This window comes from Thermothielavioides terrestris, chromosome 1 (genome assembly GCF_000226115.1).
Source record: "Thermothielavioides terrestris NRRL 8126 chromosome 1, complete sequence".
In the NCBI taxonomy this organism is placed as follows: domain Eukaryota; kingdom Fungi; phylum Ascomycota; class Sordariomycetes; order Sordariales; family Chaetomiaceae; genus Thermothielavioides; species Thermothielavioides terrestris.
In genome coordinates this window covers 8,567,233-8,587,224 of record NC_016457.1, presented here as the reverse complement: position 1 = coordinate 8,587,224, position 19,992 = coordinate 8,567,233, and the positions used below count along the sequence as shown (strand labels likewise).

Here is a 19,992-nt window from a genome sequence, read left to right as displayed (position 1 = left end):
GGGTCGGGGTGGCCGGCCGCGTTGTTAGGTAACGGCCGCAGCGGGGCCCTGCAGCCCGGCTCCCTGGCACATTCCGTTCCCGAGTCTTCCTCACAATAAGACACCGTCTCATTTCGACCCATCACGGTGGTCCGAAACCGGGCTGTTCCCCGATGAAGTTGCTCGTTAGGTAGGCGCATAGGAGCAATGGCTCAAACAACTTTCGATTTGTGTACTCAGTATCACACAGTGTGAAAGACGGCATGTACGACTAGAGCAGTTCGGATGCAGTGCCCGCGTCGTGGAACCAAGACGAAAGTAGACCGTATGTCTTCGTGGAGGAGAGGGCCAGCGAGAGCTATCATTCCGTGCGTGCCTAGAGAGAGATGACATCGATGCCAGGTTCCAGGGGGAAAGAGACGCACCTCAAACAGGCTCGACAAGGAGCCCTGGCAGCGGCTCTGGGTTCCAGAACCACAGCTCCGGTACCTTAGTTAACTAAGCAACGCGCTAACTAACTTGGGGCAAGCCTCAGCGCTAAGCGCGTTCGTCCTGGTCCCCCACTATCATGAGCTGAGCTTGCAACTGCCGATCCGCAATTTGCGAGAGCTTCCTTCCGCTGAAGCTCGTGTCGGGCGCTTGGGGCTCAGGCCGGCGCCAATTCCTTCTTCGCACAACGCCACAGCACGGAGACGTCTCTCGACTTCGTGCTGGTGTGTTTAATTTTTGCACAGCCCGTTTGCCAACGCCTCTCGGCTGTCCCTTTGCTGTCCAGTGACGCGCAGTCTCCCTGAGCGATCACCTCTTCTTGCTCTTCCTGAACTCGCAAGCTCAGGCATTCGCAGTCAACATGGACGAGCCGCGCCAGAACAAACCGTCCAACATACCGCGGCCCTCGAAAATTCCCGTGCAGGCCTCCAAAATCCCCGTTCCCCGAGCAAACTCAATCCGAGCCTCGCCATCGCGCGAATCGCTAGGGACTGGTCCCGGCAACGGAACGCTGCGGAACCCGAAGCTACGGACAACCCCTTCGCGCGACCAATTAGGGGCCACATCAAATGCTACAACCGGTTCCGCACCGCGTGCTGTATCTTCACCACAGACTCGACCTTCGTCGATCCCACCCAGCGATGCGCGAACCGCGAGACCAGTCGCAAACGCCGCTCCGCAGGCTTCGAGACTAGCAAGAGGAGGAGGCCAGCCAGGGAGCCAGGGGTTCCGGTCGAGCTCGGCTACCCCTTCCTCAGTCCGGCGTCAGCCCTCGCAGCAATGGATCTCCGCCGCAGCCTTGCCCGAAGAGGAGGCGGGCTTGGGAGGCTCGTGGCCTGCGGCGGATGACGGAGCTGGTGAGGAGTTCGCGGCGACTTCGCCTTCGAAACCGAGACCTTCGCTTGCCGAAAGGACCATTGAGACTCTATCTCGTCTGCCATCATCGCCATCCGTCAAGGGAAGAGGCGCCCCCTCGTTCTACGACGCGGCCGCCACGTCAAGGAAGCCGCCTTCCCGACCCGGCTCCAGTCACCAGTCAGACGGGTCGGAAACTGGCGGCAGGCCAGCATCCAGCTCTGGGCTGGACGAATCCGCTCCTCCATACCGGTCCCAGATCGCCGCCTACAACGCGCCGCTGCCAGCCACGGAGAGCACGCCCCTGCGAAACAGGAGGAGCATTCAATCGTTCCACACGCCATCAGCGAAGGCCACCCCAGCAAGATCTGTTCGAGCATCGATGCACGGCGTCCCGGCCCCACGCCCCAGGACTCCCAGCCCGGACAGACATGTGCCCAATCTTGTACTGCCCAAATCCGGCTCCAAAACTTTAGCCGCCCGGCCGCCGACGAAGCGACCGTCCGTAAACAACTTGTCCAAGAAGACGGGGGCGGCGCAAGGGACAACGTCGGGCTCAGAACCCCCGAGAAAAGCGTCCCTGGCCTCGCGAGGTTCGTCCACAACGTCGTACGAAGGGACCCAGACCTCCGCCGCCTCGGTCGCCTCCGCCAGCACGGCAATCACATCGGATTCTGCCGAATCCGCCCAGGCGTATAGAAAAACGTCGGCGGCTCTGCGCGAACAGATCGCGAAGGCGAAGGCGGCCAAGCGAGCGGCGGCACAAGCGGTCTCTTCCTCTGGTAACAAGGTGCCTACCGCCGTGGAAGCCCCCTTGGTACCCACCGATACCAGTTTCGATTTCGGTCTGTCCAACGACCCCTTCAACCAGCATCGCGATGACAAGTCCCAGGCCAAGGTGCTGAAAAGCCGCCTGGAGAGCGCTAGGACGAGCGGTCGGCTCAACATCGCCGCGATGGGTCTGAAAGAGATCCCTGCCGAGGTACTCAACATGTACAACCTCGAGTTCATTGGCCAGCCAGGCAGCGCCTGGGCCGAGAGCGTCGATCTGACTCGGTTCGTCGCCGCCGACAACGAGCTGGAAATGATCAGCGACTCGGTGTTCCCGGACGTTGACCCGCAGGAGCTTGCCGAGGACGAGGACAGCCCAGGAAATATCTTTGCCGGGCTGGAGACTCTTGACCTGCATGGAAACATTCTCGTCACGCTGCCTATGGGCCTGAGGCGACTGTCTCTGCTTACGTCCCTCAATTTGGTACGTGCTCGCTCACGGAGGTGTTGGAAAGCCGGAGTATTGACCGCTCAGTAGTCTCTGAACCGACTGTCCAACAGCTGTCTCGAGGTTATTTGCCAGATCACGTCCCTGAAAGATCTGAAGCTCGCCGGAAACCTCTTGTACGGACCCCTTGACCCGTGCTTCTCCAAACTGGTAAATCTCGAGATACTCGACCTCCACGGCAACAATCTCTCGTCCTTGCCGGCCAACTTTGGCGATCTCTCCCGGCTGCGGATCCTGAATCTTAGTGAGAACAGTTTCGAGGAGCTGCCGTTTGATCTGCTTGCTGCTTTGCCATTGGCGGAGCTGGTTGCGCGCAAGAACCAGCTGAGTGGCACACTGATTCAAGACACCGTGGACACCCTGACAACGCTTCAGACGCTGGATGTTTCGTCGAATCAGCTGGTCAATATCTGCTCGCCGGGAAGGACAGTTGCCATGCCTGGCTTGCACCAGCTTTGCGTTTCCGTCAACCGTCTGCAGGGCCTGCCGGATATGAGCGGTTGGACGAGCCTAGTTACCCTTGCGGCCGATGAGAACACCATCAACGCCATCCCCGAGGGTTTTACGACTCTCGAGCAGCTGAGGTCTGTCGATTTCTCGAGCAACGACATCCGTGTGGTGCCCGCCGAGATTGGGCGGATGGAGAACTTGGTGAACCTCCGGCTGAGCGGAAATCCGCTGCGCGAAAAGAAGTTCAGCTCCATTAGTACGGAAGAGATGAAGTCGATTCTCGCACAGCGGCTCGAGCCGCCACCGGAGGAGATTGAACAGCAACCGGAGCCGGCGAGCAGCGGCGACCAGGATGCGTACATGGCTGGGCACGGGGCACCGACGACCAACCCAGCCGAGGACGACGACAGCCGCTCCGATATGGATGACTTCGCGACGCCGCCCACATCTGCCCCGGCGTCCCCGGCGCGCTCCCGCTCACAGACCGCCACATGGCCGGTCAAGTCGGGCGGCGTCCTCGACCGGTCCAACACGCAGTCTTCCTCCCTGCATCCGGTCATCTGCTCCAAGCTCGCGGCGAGCCACAAAATCTACGAGGTCCAGCTGCACCACAACCTGTTCACCGCGCTGCCCGAATCCCTCACCTTCTTCGCCGCGACGCTGACGGCGCTCTCGCTCGCCCACAACCAGCTCGTCGGCGAAAGCTACCTCGGCGGCGCGAGCGGCAGCGAGGACCTCGACCTGCCCGCCCTGAAGGAGCTCAACCTCGCGCACAACCACATCACCGGCCTCGGCCCCCTGGTCGCCCACCTGCGCGCCCCGCAGCTGCAGAAGCTCGACGTCAGCTTCAACCGCCTCGCCGCCCTCCCGCAGGCCGAAGGCACCCGGCTGCGCGACGCCTTCCCCGCCCTCACCGTCCTGCTCGCGTCCAACAACCACCTGGCCGACCTCGACCCGGAGGCCATCCGCGGCCTGGCCGTCGTGGACGCGGCCAACAACGATATCGCGCACCTGAACCCGCGCATCGGCCTGCTCGGCGCCGGCGGCGGCGGCGGTAGTAGTAGTGGTAGTGGCAGCGGAGGGGGCGCGGCGCTGGAGCGGCTGGACGTCACTGGGAACCGGTTCCGCGTGCCGCGGTGGAATGTCCTGGAGCGCGGCACCGAGGCGACCCTCCGCTGGCTGCGTGGGCGGGTGCCTGTTGCTGAGATGGCTGGGTGGAAGGGGGAGGGTGGAGATGGGGACAGGGATGAGTTTGATTGAGTGATTGAGTGAGTGAGTGACTGACTGAGCTGGGCAGGCTGGGCGGGTGAAATTTCTCTTCCTTCTCTTCCTGGGGCGATTCTGTCTGCGGCGCTTTGTCGTCGGCCTTTGTTTCCGGCATGGTTCTCGAATAGCGAGTGAGGACATGTCTGGCGCCCTTTTATTACCTTTTTCCCCCTTTCTCTTCCCGGCGCAATGCCGCGTGTGTCGATATTCTGATACCAGCTGAGATTTTTGTAATAGGGCTCTGGCCGGACGCAGCGTGTCCATGGGGAGCTCAGGCGCGCGCCGTTGCTGCTCTGCCTGCCTGCCTCTTTTTTGACTTGCGATTGTTGTAATTACTAGCTTGGAATAGGTAATTAGACGGCCGGGGGAAGCCACACGGGGCAAAAACGCCCCCGGCATGTTTTTGAACGCTGGCAGGGAACTGCAGTCTGGCTGCTGCGTCTGAAGTCTCTGGGTGCTCTCAGCTCCTGTGGAAACGTTCTTGGTAGTACATTACTGTCGCAAAAGCGATGCCGCTAATACAGCCAGCAGTAGCGTACCCTATACGGTCTCGTGACAATTATCCTCTGAATGTTTGCAAGGTGTCGAGGCGTGTCAGCTATGAACATCGCCTTGCTTGCTCCGTCGGAGAGTCCGTTGCAGATCACGGCTCAGACTCAGCTATCACGGCAGCGGGATCTCTGGCCGTTGGCATCCTTACCAGGCATCCTACTGGAAAGGAAAAAAAAGCAGGGAAAGAGGAAGGAAGCAGCGGGTTTGTGCACCTTTCCTTCCGTTCCGAGGGAGGTTGATGATTGTTTTTACCCCTGAACAAGTGGTCGGGCAATAACCCTAACCCTGTCGCCTCGCCCACTCCAGCATGAGAATGATGCCCCCTGACCCCACAGTCAAACAGCAGCAACTCTGGCGCTTGCAGAACGCGCCACGCCGCGTCCCTGGTCCCTGCAGCCCGTCCCAAAAAGTGACCTGTCCTCGAGCTCGACAACCGCTCGCCACCTCAGCTTCCCCGACGCCGATCAGCAAACGTCTCTCTCCGTGCGCCCCTAGGCACCGTCGCACAGTTGCACCGCCGTCGCATTGAGCGCGCACGAGCCAGTTCCCAGCGAATTGGCTGACCGGCGCAAACCTCTATTCCATCGTTACGACCAGACCCGACCCTGAACCTCAGGCGAAGCAGCACCTCCGTCCAAACCTCCCCTCCCCGCGGAGCACCATGACCCGCGCACAGCAGACCATCTCCCTCGCGCTCCTCGTGAGCTCGGTACGTCGTGCACCGCAACCGGGAATCGGCAATCAACAGACAATCGACAAAACAGCTAACCATACCTCCCTGCGCCTGCCTGCGCGCGCGCGCAAAACAACAGCTTTACCTCGTGCTCTTCCTCGAGCTGATCCCCCTGCCGCCCGTCATCCAGCAGGACATCATCCCCGTGGTGCGTCGTCTACTTCCCCTCCCCCTTCCCCCCCTTTTGCACCGGCTGCCACCCTCCCTCCGTCTCTCTGACTTAGACTGACGCGCGCAACTTTGCTTGCCAAAGCTGCCCTTCTGGTCCCTCGTCTCGTTCGGCGCCTGGCTGCTCGCCCGCCTCGGCTGGGGCATGCTGACCTTCCGCGACACGCCGGATGCGTACGCCGAGCTGATGGAGGAGATTAAGTTGGCCAAGGAGGATTTGCGGACGAAGGGGGTGGATGTGGACTAGTTTGTCTTTTGGGGTGAACGGAGGGAATGAAGTCCATTGGGAGAGGATGCTTGTTTTGGGATGGAGGGTTGGGATGGAGGGTTGGGATGGGCTGGGATTTCGGCCGGGAGATTCGGGTTGTGTGTGGGTATAATATGTGCAGTTGTCACAGCACATTGAGGGGTGATGCAGAAAAATATGGACATAAATCTTGCCCGTGCAGTTTTTGTTTGGGCTGGTTGGTTTCAAGGTGAGTGTTGCTTGGGTTGCCAATTGGCGTGATTGACTGGTGTAGAAAGTTGGGTGGGAGGAAACACCAGCAAAGCTCACCGACTCGCTCCCTTTCAGGGGAATGTAAACTGGGGACCTATTGGTATGCCGACCGAGAGTCTCTGCCAGGAGACCGGACACCCGGGCACCACCTCCAGTGGCCGTGGCCGTGGCGCAATGGTCACTGGAGGTGGTAGTTGAAACCGTGGAGTGCGGATCTTCTCAATCCATGCCCGACCGACCGGCTGGTCTCTTTCGGGAGTCTCTCCTCAACCTGCTCTCCTCATCGCCGAGTTACCATTTGCAGCGAGCAATATCTGCCACCTTGTGGTCGCATACCTCCCTCCCCAACCTGTCTCACGATGTTCATCAATCACTCTGCAGGGCCGCATATCCTCAGCACCCGCCACCATCAACTCAAGCTGCAAATAATGCTAGTCCCGGCCATCGCGCATAACATCATTCGAGTATGAATGGTCTTCGTCCCGCGGCTGACGCCAACACAACTACAGATGCTCATCCAATACAGGTATTTATACAGCCCCCATCACGACCTCTGCTCCCCCGCAAGCAAGCACACCACTGTCCGCACAGCATCAATCGGCTCCTCGCCGCCCTGGATGAGCTCGTCAAACAACTTCGGAAGACCAGACAACTGGCCTCTCTCGTCGTGGTTATACCCTGCCATCTAAGTCAGCAACGCCTCCCATCATCAGCCGAACGGAACGGTGAACTCACACTTCCCCGGCAATCCAACCAACACGCCGATCTCGCTCCGCGCCTCGCCCGTCCAGTCAAACGTGATGCGCCACTGCACCCTCAGCGCCGACGTCTCCCCCTTCCCACCATCCAGCACGGGGACCTCCAGATCCATGCACGTCCGCCCCATGAAAGGCAGCAGATCCGCTGCCGCATAGCCCTTCCCGGCGCCATCGACAGTGCCGTCGCCGCCCTCTTCCTCCTCATCCCCATCGCCGTCCTCCCCGGTATGGCCATCACCATCACCATCACCATCACCCTCCTCCCGTTCCTCCTCCACCCACCGCTTCCGCCGCCTCCTCCGCCGCGGCCGCCTCCCCCTCGCCCGCTGCCGCGCCACCATCTCCCTCAGCGCGTCCTTACCCCCCGCCACCTCGCGCTCAAGCGCGATCCACACCTTGGCACGCTGCACCGCCGTGCGCAGCCACTCGCCCATGGCCCAGCCCAGCACGCTCACGTTGTTGCGCAGCCCGCTGCTGCTGGTGGGCATCTTCTCGTCGGCGCCTGCGCCGTTACTACCTCCTTTGCCGCCGCCGACGACGATGCGGTCGATGAACGGGCCCAGCTCGGCCGCGGCGGCGGGCTCGAGGCGCGGCACGGCGAGCGAGGCGATCGCCATCGTTGTCGTGTCGACGGTCATCTCGATGCGTGCGGTGAAGAGCCCGCGCGGAGAGGTCGAGGAGGCGGTGATGGTGTGGTGCTGGAGGAGCGGCGCGTCGTCCTCGTCGGCGCGGGGAAGCGGCGAGACGTGGGAGGTGAAGGTGAGCGGGGTGAAGACTTGCAAGTAGGGGAGCGCTTCGTCGGCTGTCATCGGGAGGGGGTGGTGCGAGACTGGAGGGGGCAGGTCTTCTGGTTCCTCGTCTTTGGTTTGGGGGGGTAGGGTGGGCGGACCGGAGGAGGAGCGCTTGCTGAAGGGGAGGAAGGCGATCGGGTTGAGGGCAGAGGCAAGCCAGTCTTCTACTGGGTCTTGCTTGGTGGGTTGGTCGTCGGGCGGAAGGAGGTGGCGGCCGAGGACATCAAGGATCTCGTCCTTGTTGGCGGGCGGAGTGGGGGTCTGTCTGGACAGATGCCCCTGTCGGATCCGTTCATTCTCCTTGCTTACAACGTCCAGGTCGCGCTCGAGCTGGCTTAGTTCGGCGAGTAGTGAATCGCGGAGCTTCTTTTTCTCTGCGTCTGGGTCAACCGGCTTCAGGCCGCGGAGCTCAGCCGTGGTTGGCGATGGCCCCGGCGGAACGCCAGTCGGCTGTCCCTTTTTTGAGTGCAAGCCGAGATCCAGGGGCAACCCCTTCCGAGGCGGCACATCGGGACCCAACGGCGGTTGCTTGAGCGGCGAGGAACTCTTAAGTCGCTCGGCCAACGCCCTGCTCCGCCTCGGTCGCCTCGACGGAGTATTGTGTATTCCGGATGGCGGAGTGCTGACTACAGGGTCGGGATGTTCGGGAGTTGGTGGGAGTTCGGGCTCAGGGACAGTCAGTTCGGGCAGCACCCCAAGAGACCGCCCTGGGGCTCTGCGCTCCGTAATGGCTCTCAATAGTTCCTCGTCATGCTCGGGAGCGGGGGGCGGAAGTGGCCGCGGCGCCGGTCTCGTCGTCGGGGTCCTAGCCGGCCGTCTTGGGGGCGACCGCAGGACACCGTCCGCGTCTGATCCTGCGGGAGGGCGGCCATCGCGAGTTCCAGAGCGCAGCTCAAGCCGTGTTCGCAGCGCCCTGGTCAAGCTTCCGGTGCTATCGGGAGTGGCTGCGCGCGAAGGGGAGCCCGGCGCATCGGGAGAGGACCGCAACCTCCGAGGTTGGCTTTCCCGCCGTCGCAGGATGTCGGGGTTGAATCGCTCGAGGCTTGCCCGCGTCGGGGACGCAAACGATGGACGATTGACTGCCGCACCACTCCCAGGCGGGGGGTCTAGGGGGGTCGTTGACACGGGCTCCGACTCGGTCTGGGGCTGCACAGCGACGGCGGTCCGCGGCGATGTTCTGCGCCTCTTGGGCGCCGACGTCTCCATCGCGGCTCAATTGAGTTTCTGACTAGCACACCATCGTGGCGAGCAGCTTTGACACGAAATAAGGGCCGCTGACGCGTCGGGAGTCGAAGGTGCGATCCCTCTTCTTTTGTCGAGCGCGGGGGTGGGGACAGGTTGTCAATATGGATGTTTTGTTTGGGGAAGTCGCATCTCCAGGGCGTTCATCCATCTGGGCACCGTGCGTCGTCAGTTGCAGCACTGTCAGTTAGCCCCACATGGCGACGTTGTACTGGCACGAGCCGGCTATCCGAAATGTCAAACAGATTGGATAAGAGAAGAGACCTAGGTAGGTAGTCATGAGATTGAACGTCAACTTCCGGTCCTGAAGCTTCAGTTTCGTGGTTGGCGACAGCGAGGCGCGGTCACGTGTTGTGCGCCTTCAGTCCATGTCTGCGAGCTTCCAGGTTGTTATGACGTTGTTGCCACTGACCTCGGCCTCGCTCGCGGATCCACTTAACTAACGTGAACTTATCCGCAATCGTTCGTTGGACCCCTGCCTTCAACCCAGCAAAAAATCGTCCGATAACGTCAACCGACCCTGTTCCTCATCCTCCCTCGAGGTTCGTGCGGTCGCTTTATGACACCGCAATAGTACACTGTCCGCCGCTGTTCGCTACAACAGCATCGACATCATTCGGCACGCAGCAGAGAAGATGCGCAGGACGTTCCTCAGGGCCCGGCCATCGCCCGCCGTTTTCCGCGCATTCGGCGACCAGCAACCGCGGCGCACCTTCGCCACACCACCCATCAAGGATGACTCCCCGCCGTCGCCCATTGAGCCGTCCAAGCAGCAGGCGCACCCTATAGGACCCTTCTACGAGGCAATACTCCGCACCCCCAAGCCGCTGCCCAAGGAGAAGCCCAAGGACAACCCGGTAACATCGCAAGAGTCGCCCAAGCCGGCGCCGGGGGAGCAGACTTCCAAGCCTGCCGCCGAGGAAAAGCCCGCTTCGCCAGCCGCGGAGGAGAAAGCATCGGAACCGGCAGCAACAGAAGAAAAAGCCGCCAAGTCGTCGTCCCGGCGCCCGCGCAAGACAACCACCAAGGCCAAGTCGGTTCCCTCCTCTTCCTCTTTATCCTCCACGTCCTCTTTGAGCTCTACCCCCTCTGCCCCCGGTCCCGCCCTACCTCCACAAACACCTTCCAACCAGCCAGCATCCGCATCCGCCCCGTCTGAGAGCCGATCCCAACCAGAACGCGAACAAAAAACTCCCCAAGAAGAAGCGCCGTCTAACGACGTACAGGCCCGCGCCCGCATCATCATCGGGTCCCGCCTAGCCGGCCCGGCCGAGCGCGCCGAGCGGCTGGCCGACATCCGCCGCCGCAGCCGCCTGGTCGCGGGCGTGCTGGTGCCGCCGCGGCCGGAGGAACCCGACAACTGCTGCATGAGCGGCTGCGTCAACTGCGTGTGGGACCGCTACCGCGAGGAGATGGAGGACTGGGCGGCCCGGAGCGCCGAGGCGGAGCGCAGGCTGCGCGCGGCGGAGGCCGGCGAGGCGGTCGGCGCCACCGAGGACAGCATGGAGGAGTGCGGCAGGGCGATGGATCTGGGCGTGCACGACGAGGCGGTGGATCGGGGCGCGGCGAGTATGGATGAGGATGGGGGCGGCTCGGTGGGGAATTGGGAGCGTTCCGGGGTTTCTGGGCCGTGGACAGATGCCGACAAGAGGTTTGCAACAAAAGATTTCTGGGACGAGGAGCTGTACAAAAACCTGCCGGTGGAGATCAGGGAGTTCATAAAGCACGAGAAGAGGCTAAAAGAGAAGCACCGGCGGGAGGGGACCGTGAGTTGGTAGAGTGTACAGTAATGTACCATACTCCCGTCTTTTCTGTCTGCTTTATAGACCTGCAGACTTCGGGTACATAATGAACCATCATCTCACTCGGCAGGGCGATTAAGCATTCATCTTCCTCGGCGTGAGCTGCGCCTCCTGTCTATCCCGAATACCCCAACCAACCACTCTACAGCTGCCAATGGACAGCCACAACATGTTTCCCGCCCTATAACTCCATACGCAATGCTGGACGCCGCCGACAGCGCCCCGGCCCGTGCCCGACTCATTTAGTGGGAAGGAACCAGGCAAGCCAAACCGTATCTCTACTATCGGATATTGGCTGGCGCCGGTCATCTCCCCCGTTAACCGCTTCCTGTACACGTCATGTACGCCGGATGACGCTGTTTCGCCGCTCTCCGGCTTCTTTTTTTCTGCTGGGCACACGCTCATAGCCCATTCTGGGTCTTGGCCTTGGCCTCGGCCGCTAGCCGGTCGTGCTCGTCGATGTCCGTCGCCTCCCACGGATAGCAGATCCACTCGTCGCCCACCGTCCGGGCGGCCAGATACCGGCCGTTCGTGATGCTCTCGGGAAGGACGCCCTTCTTTTGCTTGTCCTTGTTCTGCAGCCGAGCCCCGTCGCACGTCAGTCCATCGTGTCTAATAGGGGCTGACTAAAAGAGAGGAAAATAAAGGAAGAAAGAGGGGGTGGAAAACGCACGTGAAGCACAAAGATGGCGAACTCGGTCTTGCGATCGCTGCCCAGGCGCGCGCGCGCCTCCTCGACGTCCTTCTGCAGCTCCTTGACGGCGTACTCGAGCGTGGTGCGGGTGTCGTCGACCTCGTCGACGATCAGCACGCGCTTGCCCACCAGGTTCTCCATCTCGCCCAGGGCGCTCAGGTCGAGCCACTGCGTGCGCGTCACCTTGGTCCCCGGCGCCTCGACCTGGGCGTCGGGCCCGTCCGACAGCTGCTCGTACAGCGACAGGCCGATGGCCTGGATCGGGATGTTGGGGCTGCCCGGCTGCTTGAGGAACGAGCGCAGGATCCGCGCCGGCACGTACCCGCCGCCGCCGATGGCGATCAGCAGCTGCGGCTTGAACTCGGCCAGGATCCGCGGCGCCGCCTCCTGGCACAGCTTGTGCACCTGTGTTGTTGATTGCGCGGCGGGGTCAGTCGACCGTGCTTTTCCGTCCGGGTGCGCACTTTACCCGGCCGCCTGGTAGCGACTTACATCGTTGTACGTGACGTAGATTTTCTCGACCATCTCGACTGGTGGCTTGGGTGGGTTTCACAGCGGCAGGCCGTGGGCTGGTGTTCGCGGATCTGTCTCACCACAAGGGACGCAAGGATGTGGGATCGGTTGGACTGAGCGATGGTACGAGAAAATCACACAGAGGAGATTTCTTCTATAAATTTCGGTGGGAAAGCTAAGGGATTGGCGGGCATGAAATCCATGTGAACGAGAAAAAAAAAGTTCCCCTCGACCACAACCAACCCCACCATGGAGGGGCCTTTCCAAGGCTGCGCTAAACATCCCCCGCCTTCCGGTGACAAGCGTTCGCTTGAGAGGCTCCACTTCTGCTGCAAGCTGCTAACTTTTAGTGGAAGGTGTGCATCTGATGATTATCAGGCGGCTTCAACCGCCCACCTCATGCTGCTTCAGACAACGGACAAGGAATGAAAAACAGACGATTTACATCTCTTCTCCAAGACGCCAAAATTCCACACAGCTGCTGCCTAAAATGGACATCCCGCCAGCCCCTCAATGAGCCCTGGGTTGATGCGGGCACAACAACGGGGAAGATAAGGCGAAGCTATGCTGGGACGAAAATAAGGCTGCGCCTTGGATTTTATTCGGCGCAGTGACGGCATGCTCAGCTAGCCTTGCTTTTCCTCCCTCCAGGTTCACCGCTTGCGGCGCTTGAAGCGCACGGCCCTGCAGCGATCGGACCGGCCTCACGCGCAGGAGCTGGGCCATGGACTGGACGTGCTCATTGTGAGGCGCTCGCGGTAGCGGGCGTCCTGCGGCTTGCGAAGCCAGCAGTCGAAGCCAGCAGACGCTCCATGATTGGAGCAGGCCACGCTTGCCACGTTTGAGAGCTTGGGCGTAATGAGTGCGAGGCCTTGAACGGCGAGCCCGGTGCACGTCAGAAGCCCGCCCCGTCCTGTAAGCCTCCACGCTGATGCTCTGCGTTGTCGCTGTGGCTGCTTAGACGGGAAAGTTCGTGCAACCTATTTGCTTACCTTCCTTATTTTACATTTCAAAGATAAGGTTAGCAGTTCTCAACATCCTTTGTGGGCTGCAGGAATCGTTTCCTATGGCGGTTTCGAGACGGTCACCAGCGGCTTCCCGACGTCGGCGTGAGATTGATCCGAGTCCAGCACAAGGCTTCGCCCAGCAACTCCCAGCAACTCCCGGCAGATGACGGGCTTCACTCTGACACTGACTGATTGCTGGGGAGAGAGCCGGCTGTGCGGCGGGGTGCTCACTCGGTCTCGTTTCACAGCTTCGTCCTGGGCTTCTGCGGCTTGGACGGCGCATCATCGTGCTTGACAGCTTCAGTTCTGAGAGAGTTAACTGTCGGATGGTGCCAAGAAGCCCCAACTTCTTCCAACGCTGCTATGAACAGTACTGTATACTTTTCCACTGCTCCCTTTGACGTTCTTGAGTTCTATGTAATGTGGAAACAGCTATTAACTGTGCAATATCATTAAATTCCAGTTGGCTGGTATTTCTGTGCTCACTAACAATTCTACCTCAACCGATGCTTCTGTTCCAACTGGTATGTTCGCCCGAACTGTCATAAGTGGTTTCAACTTCCCAAGCAACTCTTCGCCCCCTCCCCCTTGGCCTTCCCCCCTTGGCCTCCCCCCCCCCCTCTGGCCTCCCCCTCGGCAAACCACAGAGGGCACCGACATGCGTGGTGGCGGCGACGCAGAGGCGGTGCGGCGACAAAACCCTCGCAGCCGTGGAACGAGTCGGTGGTGTTGACCGTGACCTCGTCGCCGGCGGCCGCGAGGGCGCTCTCTAGGCGGGTGAGGTTCGGCCGGTATGGGGCGATTACCACGGTGTGACCTGAAGCACCGCGGCGTTGCTTCTTGGGTCCGGGCGGGTCTCCAGCAACACCCATGTCATTCATGGCCTGAGAAATCGAGTGGGTAGTGCTGGCGCGGGACAGCGACGGAGATGACACGGTAGCTTGGGAGGACGGCGTAGGTTCTTGGTCTTGTTGGCATTGTCCGCGACCGTCGCCGCCCGTAGGTTATCCGCCTTGGCCGCGAGGACGTCATGGATGATGCCAAGCTGCTGGGGGCTCATGAGATCCTGTGAGGACCATTCGACGTTGAAGGCATTCAGCAGGTCTTGAGACGACGGCTCGGCGGCGTGCCCTCGGTTCCTGGCTCCTAGTCAGCCCGCCCCCATCGCCCTCCGAGAACTTCCACATCCCCAACGACGGCTACTACATCGTGCTACGCAAACGCAGCCGCGTGAGCCCAACGACGACGACAACAGCAACACCATCAACAGCCCTACCCAAAACACCCATCATCATGGCCAACCACACCATGCCCCGGAACGGGGACGACGAGTTCTTCACCGCTGGCTCGTCCCAAAGCCGCAGCGGGTACCGGCGGCGGCGCCACCACCACCCTAGGCACCGCCAGCTCGGAGCGGAGGGGTCCTCGCAAGGCCAGGCCGACACGTCCAGCGTGGCAGCAACAGCAGGCTCGTACGAATCCGCGCGGGAGGCGGCGACGGGGGCCGCGCAAGGCCAGGCCGACGCGTCGGCGTGCCCTGGGTTCCTGGCGGCTGCCGAGGCGAAGCCGGCCGCCAAGGCGTTCAATGTCATGGCTGCGAGGTCTTGGAGGCAGTGCGATGCCGTCTTTGAAGTAATGGATATCGTCTCACAGTCCCACCAGTGTGATTGTTTGCGATGGGGTGGAAGACCATGAAGCTGCTTAAGAGATCCTGCTTAAGAGATCGGACTCTTACAGTTACACGGTCAATGTTTTTAGCTAGCATCGCAATTGCGATCGATGTTCAGAACGGGAAGCCAAAGTACCTTTAAACAGGTGGAAATGATGGTTGGAGAACCCGGCGTTGGAAAGCTTCTTGGGATGTTTTGCAGAACTCCGTCCCTATTCAGCACCCAAAGTCGAACGGTCTGTTGTATGAGCACCTACAGCTCTTTTCTGTGCCCAGAGGCGTAGACCGAGGGTGAGAAGGAAACCGATCAACAGCACGCACCGCACCAGGCGGCTGGGCGACATGGTGGCCAACTTGACGCCGGGTAGCACTTCGACATCGCGGCGTTTCTCCCGGCTGTGGGAGAGGGAGTCGGCCCCCGTACCTCCGACACGACCGCCTTGGTCTGGGGCAGGCGGGCCCGGCCGGGAGGCGCTCAGCAGCTGCATGGCGGGCACGAGGCGCGGCAGCATGACCAGCCGGTCGCGGGCTCCATCCCCGCTGGGAACCAGCTCGGCGTCGCCGTGGTGTTGCTGATTGTGTTCATCGCGTTTGGAGGTGCCGTAGGGCTAGCAGCGGCTCTCAGGGGTAGGGAGAAGCAGAAGACGAGGACAAGAACTCAACAATTGCAGGGTACTTACCTCTCTCTCCTTGCTTGATCACCATTCTGCCGGGCTACATCCACTCGGGGAAGGCGGGACAGCACAGGGACCTGGCGAGGCGCCTATGCGATGCTCCGTCTATCGCGGCATTTCCCCCAATTTCGGCCGGCTGCGGCGCCTTGCCTTTGATCCATGTCCTGCCATACATCTCTCTAGGAATGACACAGCCTGACCATGTTCCACGAGGCTAGACACAACATCGCAAGTCAGCAATCAGCGCCGCGGTAATTTGGTGCGAGTATAAGAGCGCCCAGTCCGGGTCGCCAGGGCGAGCACTAATTTGAATGCGGAGAAGATGTGGTTGAGGACGAATTGGACTAAGTGAGGTATTCACCTCGCGAGAAGCGCCCCGTCTCATTTCGATACTGTTTCTGGCTTTCCATATAAGCGAGGCGGTAAAGACGGAGTCCAGATTGATCATTCCAAAGAAAACTAATCGACAGTAGCGTACTGTGACTATATTCTGTACACTCGGAGAAAATGCTCGATCCCGAGATGCCCGCTGTCCTTCAGATGCCATCATCCTCCTGCTTCAGGCCAGAACTCGCCTGCCACGTCTCCCAGGCAGCACACGTCTCGCTCAAGGTCTGGAAGTCGATCAGCTCCCTCGCCTCGCTCTGCCTCTCGACAAACTGGATGGCCAGCCCCTCGTCCGTGTGCCATCCGATGTGGCAATGCATCAGCCACGCGCCCGGATTGTCCGTCTGGAACGCGATCACCAGGTACCCCTGAGCAGCCAGCATGGCCACGTCGCGGCGGACGGGGTTGTCGAGGTTGAGGGCCACGCTGCTGCTGTCGAAGGTGCCCGTGCCCTGCGCGAGCACGAAGAAGTCGTGGCCGTGCAGGTGGATCGGGTGGGCGACGCCGAGCGCGGTGCTGATGACGACGTACACCCACTCGTCCGCCTCGGGCACGAGCACCACGTTGGCCGACGAGTTGAACGCGGTCACGTTGTCGTACACCTGCAGCAGCGTCGGGTTCGACCACGACATGTCCAGCGTGCTGCCGTTCACGTACCACCACAGGTAGTTGGCGTTGGTCGGCGCCGCGCCGATCGTCACCGGCTCGTCCTCGGTCCACGCGGCGGTCGATGCCACCGTCTTGGACACGTAGGGGACCAGATCGGTGCTGGACATGTCGTCGCAGCTGTCGGTCGGGTTGTAGCCCGTGGTGTCAGGCGTCGACGGGCTGGTGCCGTAGTAGACGATGCCGCGGATATCATCCTCCATAGTGTTGGTGGAAGAGCAGGAGGTCTGGGGGACGGCGCGCATCCAGAAGTTGTCTGCGACGTCGGCCTGGTCTGCGCGGATGATAACATCATACCTCTGGCCTAATTGAGCGCTCTGGTTATTAGAACCCGGTGGCTAACTGTCAAGGAGGCGGCCTGTTGTAATACGAACCAATGCCAATGCTGAGGACGGTCGTGTTAAACGGCTGGATGGGAACCAAGTCGTTCGCAATGACTTCCATGGTGTGATTATCAATGGAAAACTTGAAGAAAGTATCCATGGCACCGTTGATGAGGCGCAGGCGGTACGATGTCCCCGCGGTGAACGACAACGTGAAACGAGAGCCCACGGTCGTGTCGCCGTCAACGTAGATGTTCGTGCCGTTGATCAGGCCATTATCCTGAGTTGGTGGCCCTGTCAGCTGGGCTTCAGTGAACAGGTTGTCCGCAGACTCATGGGTCCAGTCGCTGAGGAAGAGCACGCCGAGGTCTTCGTCGTAATTGGCAGAGGCAGGGCCGTTGATCACGATGCCGCCAAAGACACCGTTGTACACCTGCAGGCCGTAATGGGAATGGTACCAGGTAGTGCCGTATTGGGTGGCTTTCCAGGTGTACGTGATGGACGATCCAGGGGGAACTGGACACTGCGTGATGCTGCTGACTCCGTCGTTCGGGTTGGTGTAGTTTTGGCGGATGCCGTGGAAGTGGATGCTCGTCCCGTTGCCGGGAACAGAGTTAGTGACGTGAACGACAACGGTATCTCCCCAGTCTGCGAAGAGGGTAGGGCCTGGGATGCTGCCGTTGATGGCCATGACGGATCGCTCAACTCCATCTGGCGCAGCAGTGAACTCGGTGATTTCCCACCAATACTCCCTGGTGACGCCAGTTGTCGGGCCATCATTGTAGTAGTCCGTCGAGATGTCATAGTCACACCACTCAGAGCGGGTCGTAGCTGTGTTACCAGAGCAGGCGGCGCGTGGGTGCAGGTTGACGGCGTCGGAGTCGAAAGGAGACGCCCTCGCAATGGTGGCAGCCAGCAACCCTACCAAGACACGAGCCTTGGCCATGTTGGCAGAAAGGAATGGAACGGCAGAAGCGACTGTGAAGTTGGGTTCAACTAATGAGAGACCAGGACCACAGGCGATGGAAATGATGTGATCCGCAGGAAATCTAATCCCTCTAGTCGGCGTCCGTACGTGTTTATTATACTCAATTGTGGGCTCACACGGGCCCCTGTCCTCCAAGAATGTTACTCTGTCCACCACGGGCTGGCCTCCTTCGCAAAGGCGAACACCTTTCGCCGGACTGCGTCGGAAACGGCACGCTTCTCTGCCGCGTGCACACGCAACCCCTATTCCCAGCTCAGATCACAGACCACAGAGCGTTGAAGACACCGCCACGTTCCTGTATGCGTTCCCCTGAGTTAGCCCCCAGAGCGGGGTATTGCTTTTGCTTGGCTTGCCATCAGGATGCATATACCTTGTTGCCGCGTCATCTTGGGGGGTTCTATCCGTGTCTCTTCCCGTGTCTCTCGTATAACTCAGAGCTTACGAGACTTCTTTCGCGTTCCCGCCCTTGAATCCCCCTGCATTTCGATAGTCCGGGCGTGCAGACGGAGACATACTTTGACTCCCACGTGGAGGAGCACTGACCTCGTGAGCAACCCAAGAGAGTTGTTGCCCCGATCTCCACCATACACATAGACAGGGTTGCTGAGCGGGCTGAGCCGTAGATCCCGTACTTTATGCCGAAAGCGATATGCTATCCCTGCTTGCTCACTCGCCCCCCTAGCCCTCTAAACCTTGTCTCGAGCGTAAGACACTTACGTGTACCAGCAGCGAACTATTGGTATGCCTGCCGCCGGACAACTTCGGCAAAGCCACGCAAGGACATCGCAATGCATAGTGTAGAGTCTATGCGCTGCGAGCATGATGAAGACATACATCTTATCTCCGTGTTCACGTACTCTTGAACTCGCGATGGTCATGGCAAACAGGGGCCAATGCACGAACCGGGATGTGGGTTGAGGTTGTTTCTCTCTACGCTGGCCAGGCCCCATGAAACGTGCGGGATGTGGGTTGTGTTCCCTTCCTCCACGCAACGCGGCACTTGGTTTGGCCGCGTACTGCGGTAGTGTAGTCCGGTGGCTGTGTCGTCCCTGACAGTTGCGTAAGAAATCATGATTTGTAAATGTAGACTAAGGGTCGATTCGGGTATGGGTCATATAACCGCAGGTGATTGCTCCGCTGCCCCTAGTCGCTCGTTTGCCCTTTATTTATCTTCGTCGAGTCCTCTCCTGCCTCTTCGGGCATCACATCGGGCTCTGTTCACTCCTATACGCCTTGCGCTGTTGCTCCGCCTAATCATCAGAGGATTATTTGCTTCATTTCGCTCCAAAACAACTCCTTCACGATGGTCCACTTCACCACTTCCACTGCACTGACGGCCGTTTTGGCCCTTGTTACCACTGCTCCGGTGCGGGCTCGTGCAACGAGCAGCAAGTTTGAACTATTCGCGTATGGTCAAGGCATTGGAGGGTTTCCAGTCTTCAATGTGAATTGTCAGATCCCTCAAAAGCATGCCAACATCCCTGGTATGATGGAAGACTGACATGAATAATACTCTTTCGCCTCCAGACCTCGCATATGTTGGACTACCTTTCCGAGCCGAGAACGGCACCACAGGCGGAACCGGTCAGAGTGTGTACTGTAAGACAGTGATTTCCCACTCCGCAGCAGCAGCAGCAGGAGAAGACAATACTGACCGAGAGATATCAACTAGTCACGCTCTCTGACGGATCGCTCACTGCCTTTCCCAACTCGACGGTGAATGATACGTCCGGCGGCCTTCCCAGCGACGGTGCCGCGCTTGCCGTCCCCACAACAGCAGGAGCTCAGCTGTTTTACTCCAACGGCACCTCAAGTGGCATCACCTCCGGCTGGTTTATGTATGGCAACGTCTTGATGATCCGCGTCAACGGTGCTTATGCCAGCCCTTTCTCCGTTGTCCCGACTTCCACCGCAGGTGTCTGGACTCTGAACTGGAACGACACCGCCGACTCTTCGGCAATCCCGGTGACTTTGAAGAACACTCCGCCCTCAGTTCCACCTTCGCGTCCTTTTGGCACAGCCACGCAGACCGTGGCTCAGTGAAGCCATGATGAATAAAGCGGGCATGGACCGAGTTGGAAGAGACAACCCTTTGGGGACATTGGTGTTGCTCGTTCCTCTCTATCTGTCAGATTGAAGTTTGATTTTTAAATCATTTTTTCGCACAATACTCTGAACTTCCTTCTTCTTCTTCTTCTTCTTCTTCTT

The 19,992-nt window shown here is 60.0% G+C and overlaps 8 protein-coding genes across 8 annotated transcripts; 3 read left to right on the top strand and 5 right to left on the bottom strand.

The window, feature by feature from the left end:
- Positions 1 to 540: 540 nt before the first annotated feature.
- On the top strand, positions 541 to 4,847 carry THITE_2110555 (uncharacterized protein; the record flags this gene model as incomplete). Its single annotated transcript, XM_003650711.1, has 2 exons — positions 541 to 2,578; positions 2,633 to 4,847. Coding segments are annotated over exons 1-2 (2,549 nt in total), but the record flags the coding sequence as incomplete, so codon positions are not given.
- A 452-nt stretch (positions 4,848 to 5,299) lies between these two features.
- Positions 5,300 to 6,335, top strand: THITE_2110554 (uncharacterized protein). The gene is made up of 3 exons (XM_003650710.1): positions 5,300 to 5,579; positions 5,683 to 5,751; positions 5,857 to 6,335. The coding sequence occupies exons 1-3, from the start codon at positions 5,532 to 5,534 to the stop codon at positions 6,016 to 6,018; spliced, it is 279 nt and encodes a 92-aa protein (XP_003650758.1). The 5' UTR covers positions 5,300 to 5,531; the 3' UTR covers positions 6,019 to 6,335.
- Positions 6,336 to 6,769: 434 nt separating this feature from the next.
- Positions 6,770 to 9,114, bottom strand: THITE_2110553 (uncharacterized protein). The gene is made up of 3 exons (XM_003650709.1): positions 8,920 to 9,114; positions 7,006 to 8,775; positions 6,770 to 6,948 (listed from the first exon to the last, which is right to left on the bottom strand). Exons 1-3 carry the CDS (start codon positions 9,023 to 9,025, stop codon positions 6,815 to 6,817), a joined length of 2,010 nt encoding a protein of 669 aa, XP_003650757.1. The 5' UTR covers positions 9,026 to 9,114; the 3' UTR covers positions 6,770 to 6,814.
- Positions 9,115 to 10,598: 1,484 nt separating this feature from the next.
- On the bottom strand, positions 10,599 to 12,247 carry THITE_2072748 (uncharacterized protein). The gene is made up of 3 exons (XM_003650708.1): positions 12,050 to 12,247; positions 11,537 to 11,962; positions 10,599 to 11,438 (listed from the first exon to the last, which is right to left on the bottom strand). Exons 1-3 carry the CDS (start codon positions 12,080 to 12,082, stop codon positions 11,265 to 11,267), a joined length of 633 nt encoding a protein of 210 aa, XP_003650756.1. The 5' UTR covers positions 12,083 to 12,247; the 3' UTR covers positions 10,599 to 11,264.
- Positions 12,248 to 12,774: 527 nt separating this feature from the next.
- Positions 12,775 to 13,958, bottom strand: THITE_2085919 (uncharacterized protein; the record flags this gene model as incomplete). The annotated part of the gene is made up of 2 exons (XM_003650707.1): positions 12,775 to 12,941; positions 13,736 to 13,958. 2 exons carry the CDS (start codon positions 13,956 to 13,958, stop codon positions 12,775 to 12,777), a joined length of 390 nt encoding a protein of 129 aa, XP_003650755.1.
- Positions 13,959 to 14,999: 1,041 nt separating this feature from the next.
- THITE_158333 (uncharacterized protein) lies at positions 15,000 to 15,805 on the bottom strand (the record flags this gene model as incomplete). The annotated part of the gene is made up of 3 exons (XM_003650706.1): positions 15,000 to 15,012; positions 15,068 to 15,354; positions 15,782 to 15,805. The coding sequence occupies 3 exons, from the start codon at positions 15,803 to 15,805 to the stop codon at positions 15,000 to 15,002; spliced, it is 324 nt and encodes a 107-aa protein (XP_003650754.1).
- Positions 15,806 to 15,956: 151 nt separating this feature from the next.
- On the bottom strand, positions 15,957 to 17,742 carry THITE_2038446 (multicopper oxidase-like protein; the record flags this gene model as incomplete). The annotated part of the gene is made up of 2 exons (XM_003650705.1): positions 15,957 to 16,777; positions 16,848 to 17,742. The coding sequence occupies 2 exons, from the start codon at positions 17,740 to 17,742 to the stop codon at positions 15,957 to 15,959; spliced, it is 1,716 nt and encodes a 571-aa protein (XP_003650753.1).
- A 1,345-nt stretch (positions 17,743 to 19,087) lies between these two features.
- On the top strand, positions 19,088 to 19,827 carry THITE_2085916 (uncharacterized protein; the record flags this gene model as incomplete). The annotated part of the gene is made up of 3 exons (XM_003650704.1): positions 19,088 to 19,268; positions 19,342 to 19,383; positions 19,457 to 19,827. 3 exons carry the CDS (start codon positions 19,088 to 19,090, stop codon positions 19,825 to 19,827), a joined length of 594 nt encoding a protein of 197 aa, XP_003650752.1.
- Between the last annotated feature and the right edge of the window lie 165 nt (positions 19,828 to 19,992).

What these genes read in the sequence shown, in the direction of transcription:
- THITE_2110554 (XM_003650710.1), top strand. Translation starts at nt 5,532, where the DNA reads ATGACCCGCGCACAGCAGACCATCTCCCTCGCGCTCCTCGTGAGCTCG. An exon ending in TCGCGCTCCTCGTGAGCTCG is followed by an intron (nt 5,580 to 5,682) that starts GTACGTCGTGCA and finishes GCAAAACAACAG; the next exon opens with CTTTACCTCGTGCTCTTCCT. An exon ending in AGCAGGACATCATCCCCGTG is followed by an intron (nt 5,752 to 5,856) that starts GTGCGTCGTCTA and finishes TGCTTGCCAAAG; the next exon opens with CTGCCCTTCTGGTCCCTCGT.
- THITE_2110553 (XM_003650709.1), bottom strand. Translation starts at nt 9,025, where the DNA reads ATGGAGACGTCGGCGCCCAAGAGGCGCAGAACATCGCCGCGGACCGCC. An exon ending in AACGACCCCCCTAGACCCCC is followed by an intron (nt 8,776 to 8,919) that starts CGCCTGGGAGTG and finishes CGCCGGGCTCCC; the next exon opens with CTTCGCGCGCAGCCACTCCC. An exon ending in GGTTGGATTGCCGGGGAAGT is followed by an intron (nt 6,949 to 7,005) that starts GTGAGTTCACCG and finishes CTTAGATGGCAG; the next exon opens with GGTATAACCACGACGAGAGA.
- THITE_2072748 (XM_003650708.1), bottom strand. Translation starts at nt 12,082, where the DNA reads ATGGTCGAGAAAATCTACGTCACGTACAACGAT. An exon ending in TCTACGTCACGTACAACGAT is followed by an intron (nt 11,963 to 12,049) that starts GTAAGTCGCTAC and finishes TCAACAACACAG; the next exon opens with GTGCACAAGCTGTGCCAGGA. An exon ending in TCGCCATCTTTGTGCTTCAC is followed by an intron (nt 11,439 to 11,536) that starts GTGCGTTTTCCA and finishes GCTCGGCTGCAG; the next exon opens with AACAAGGACAAGCAAAAGAA.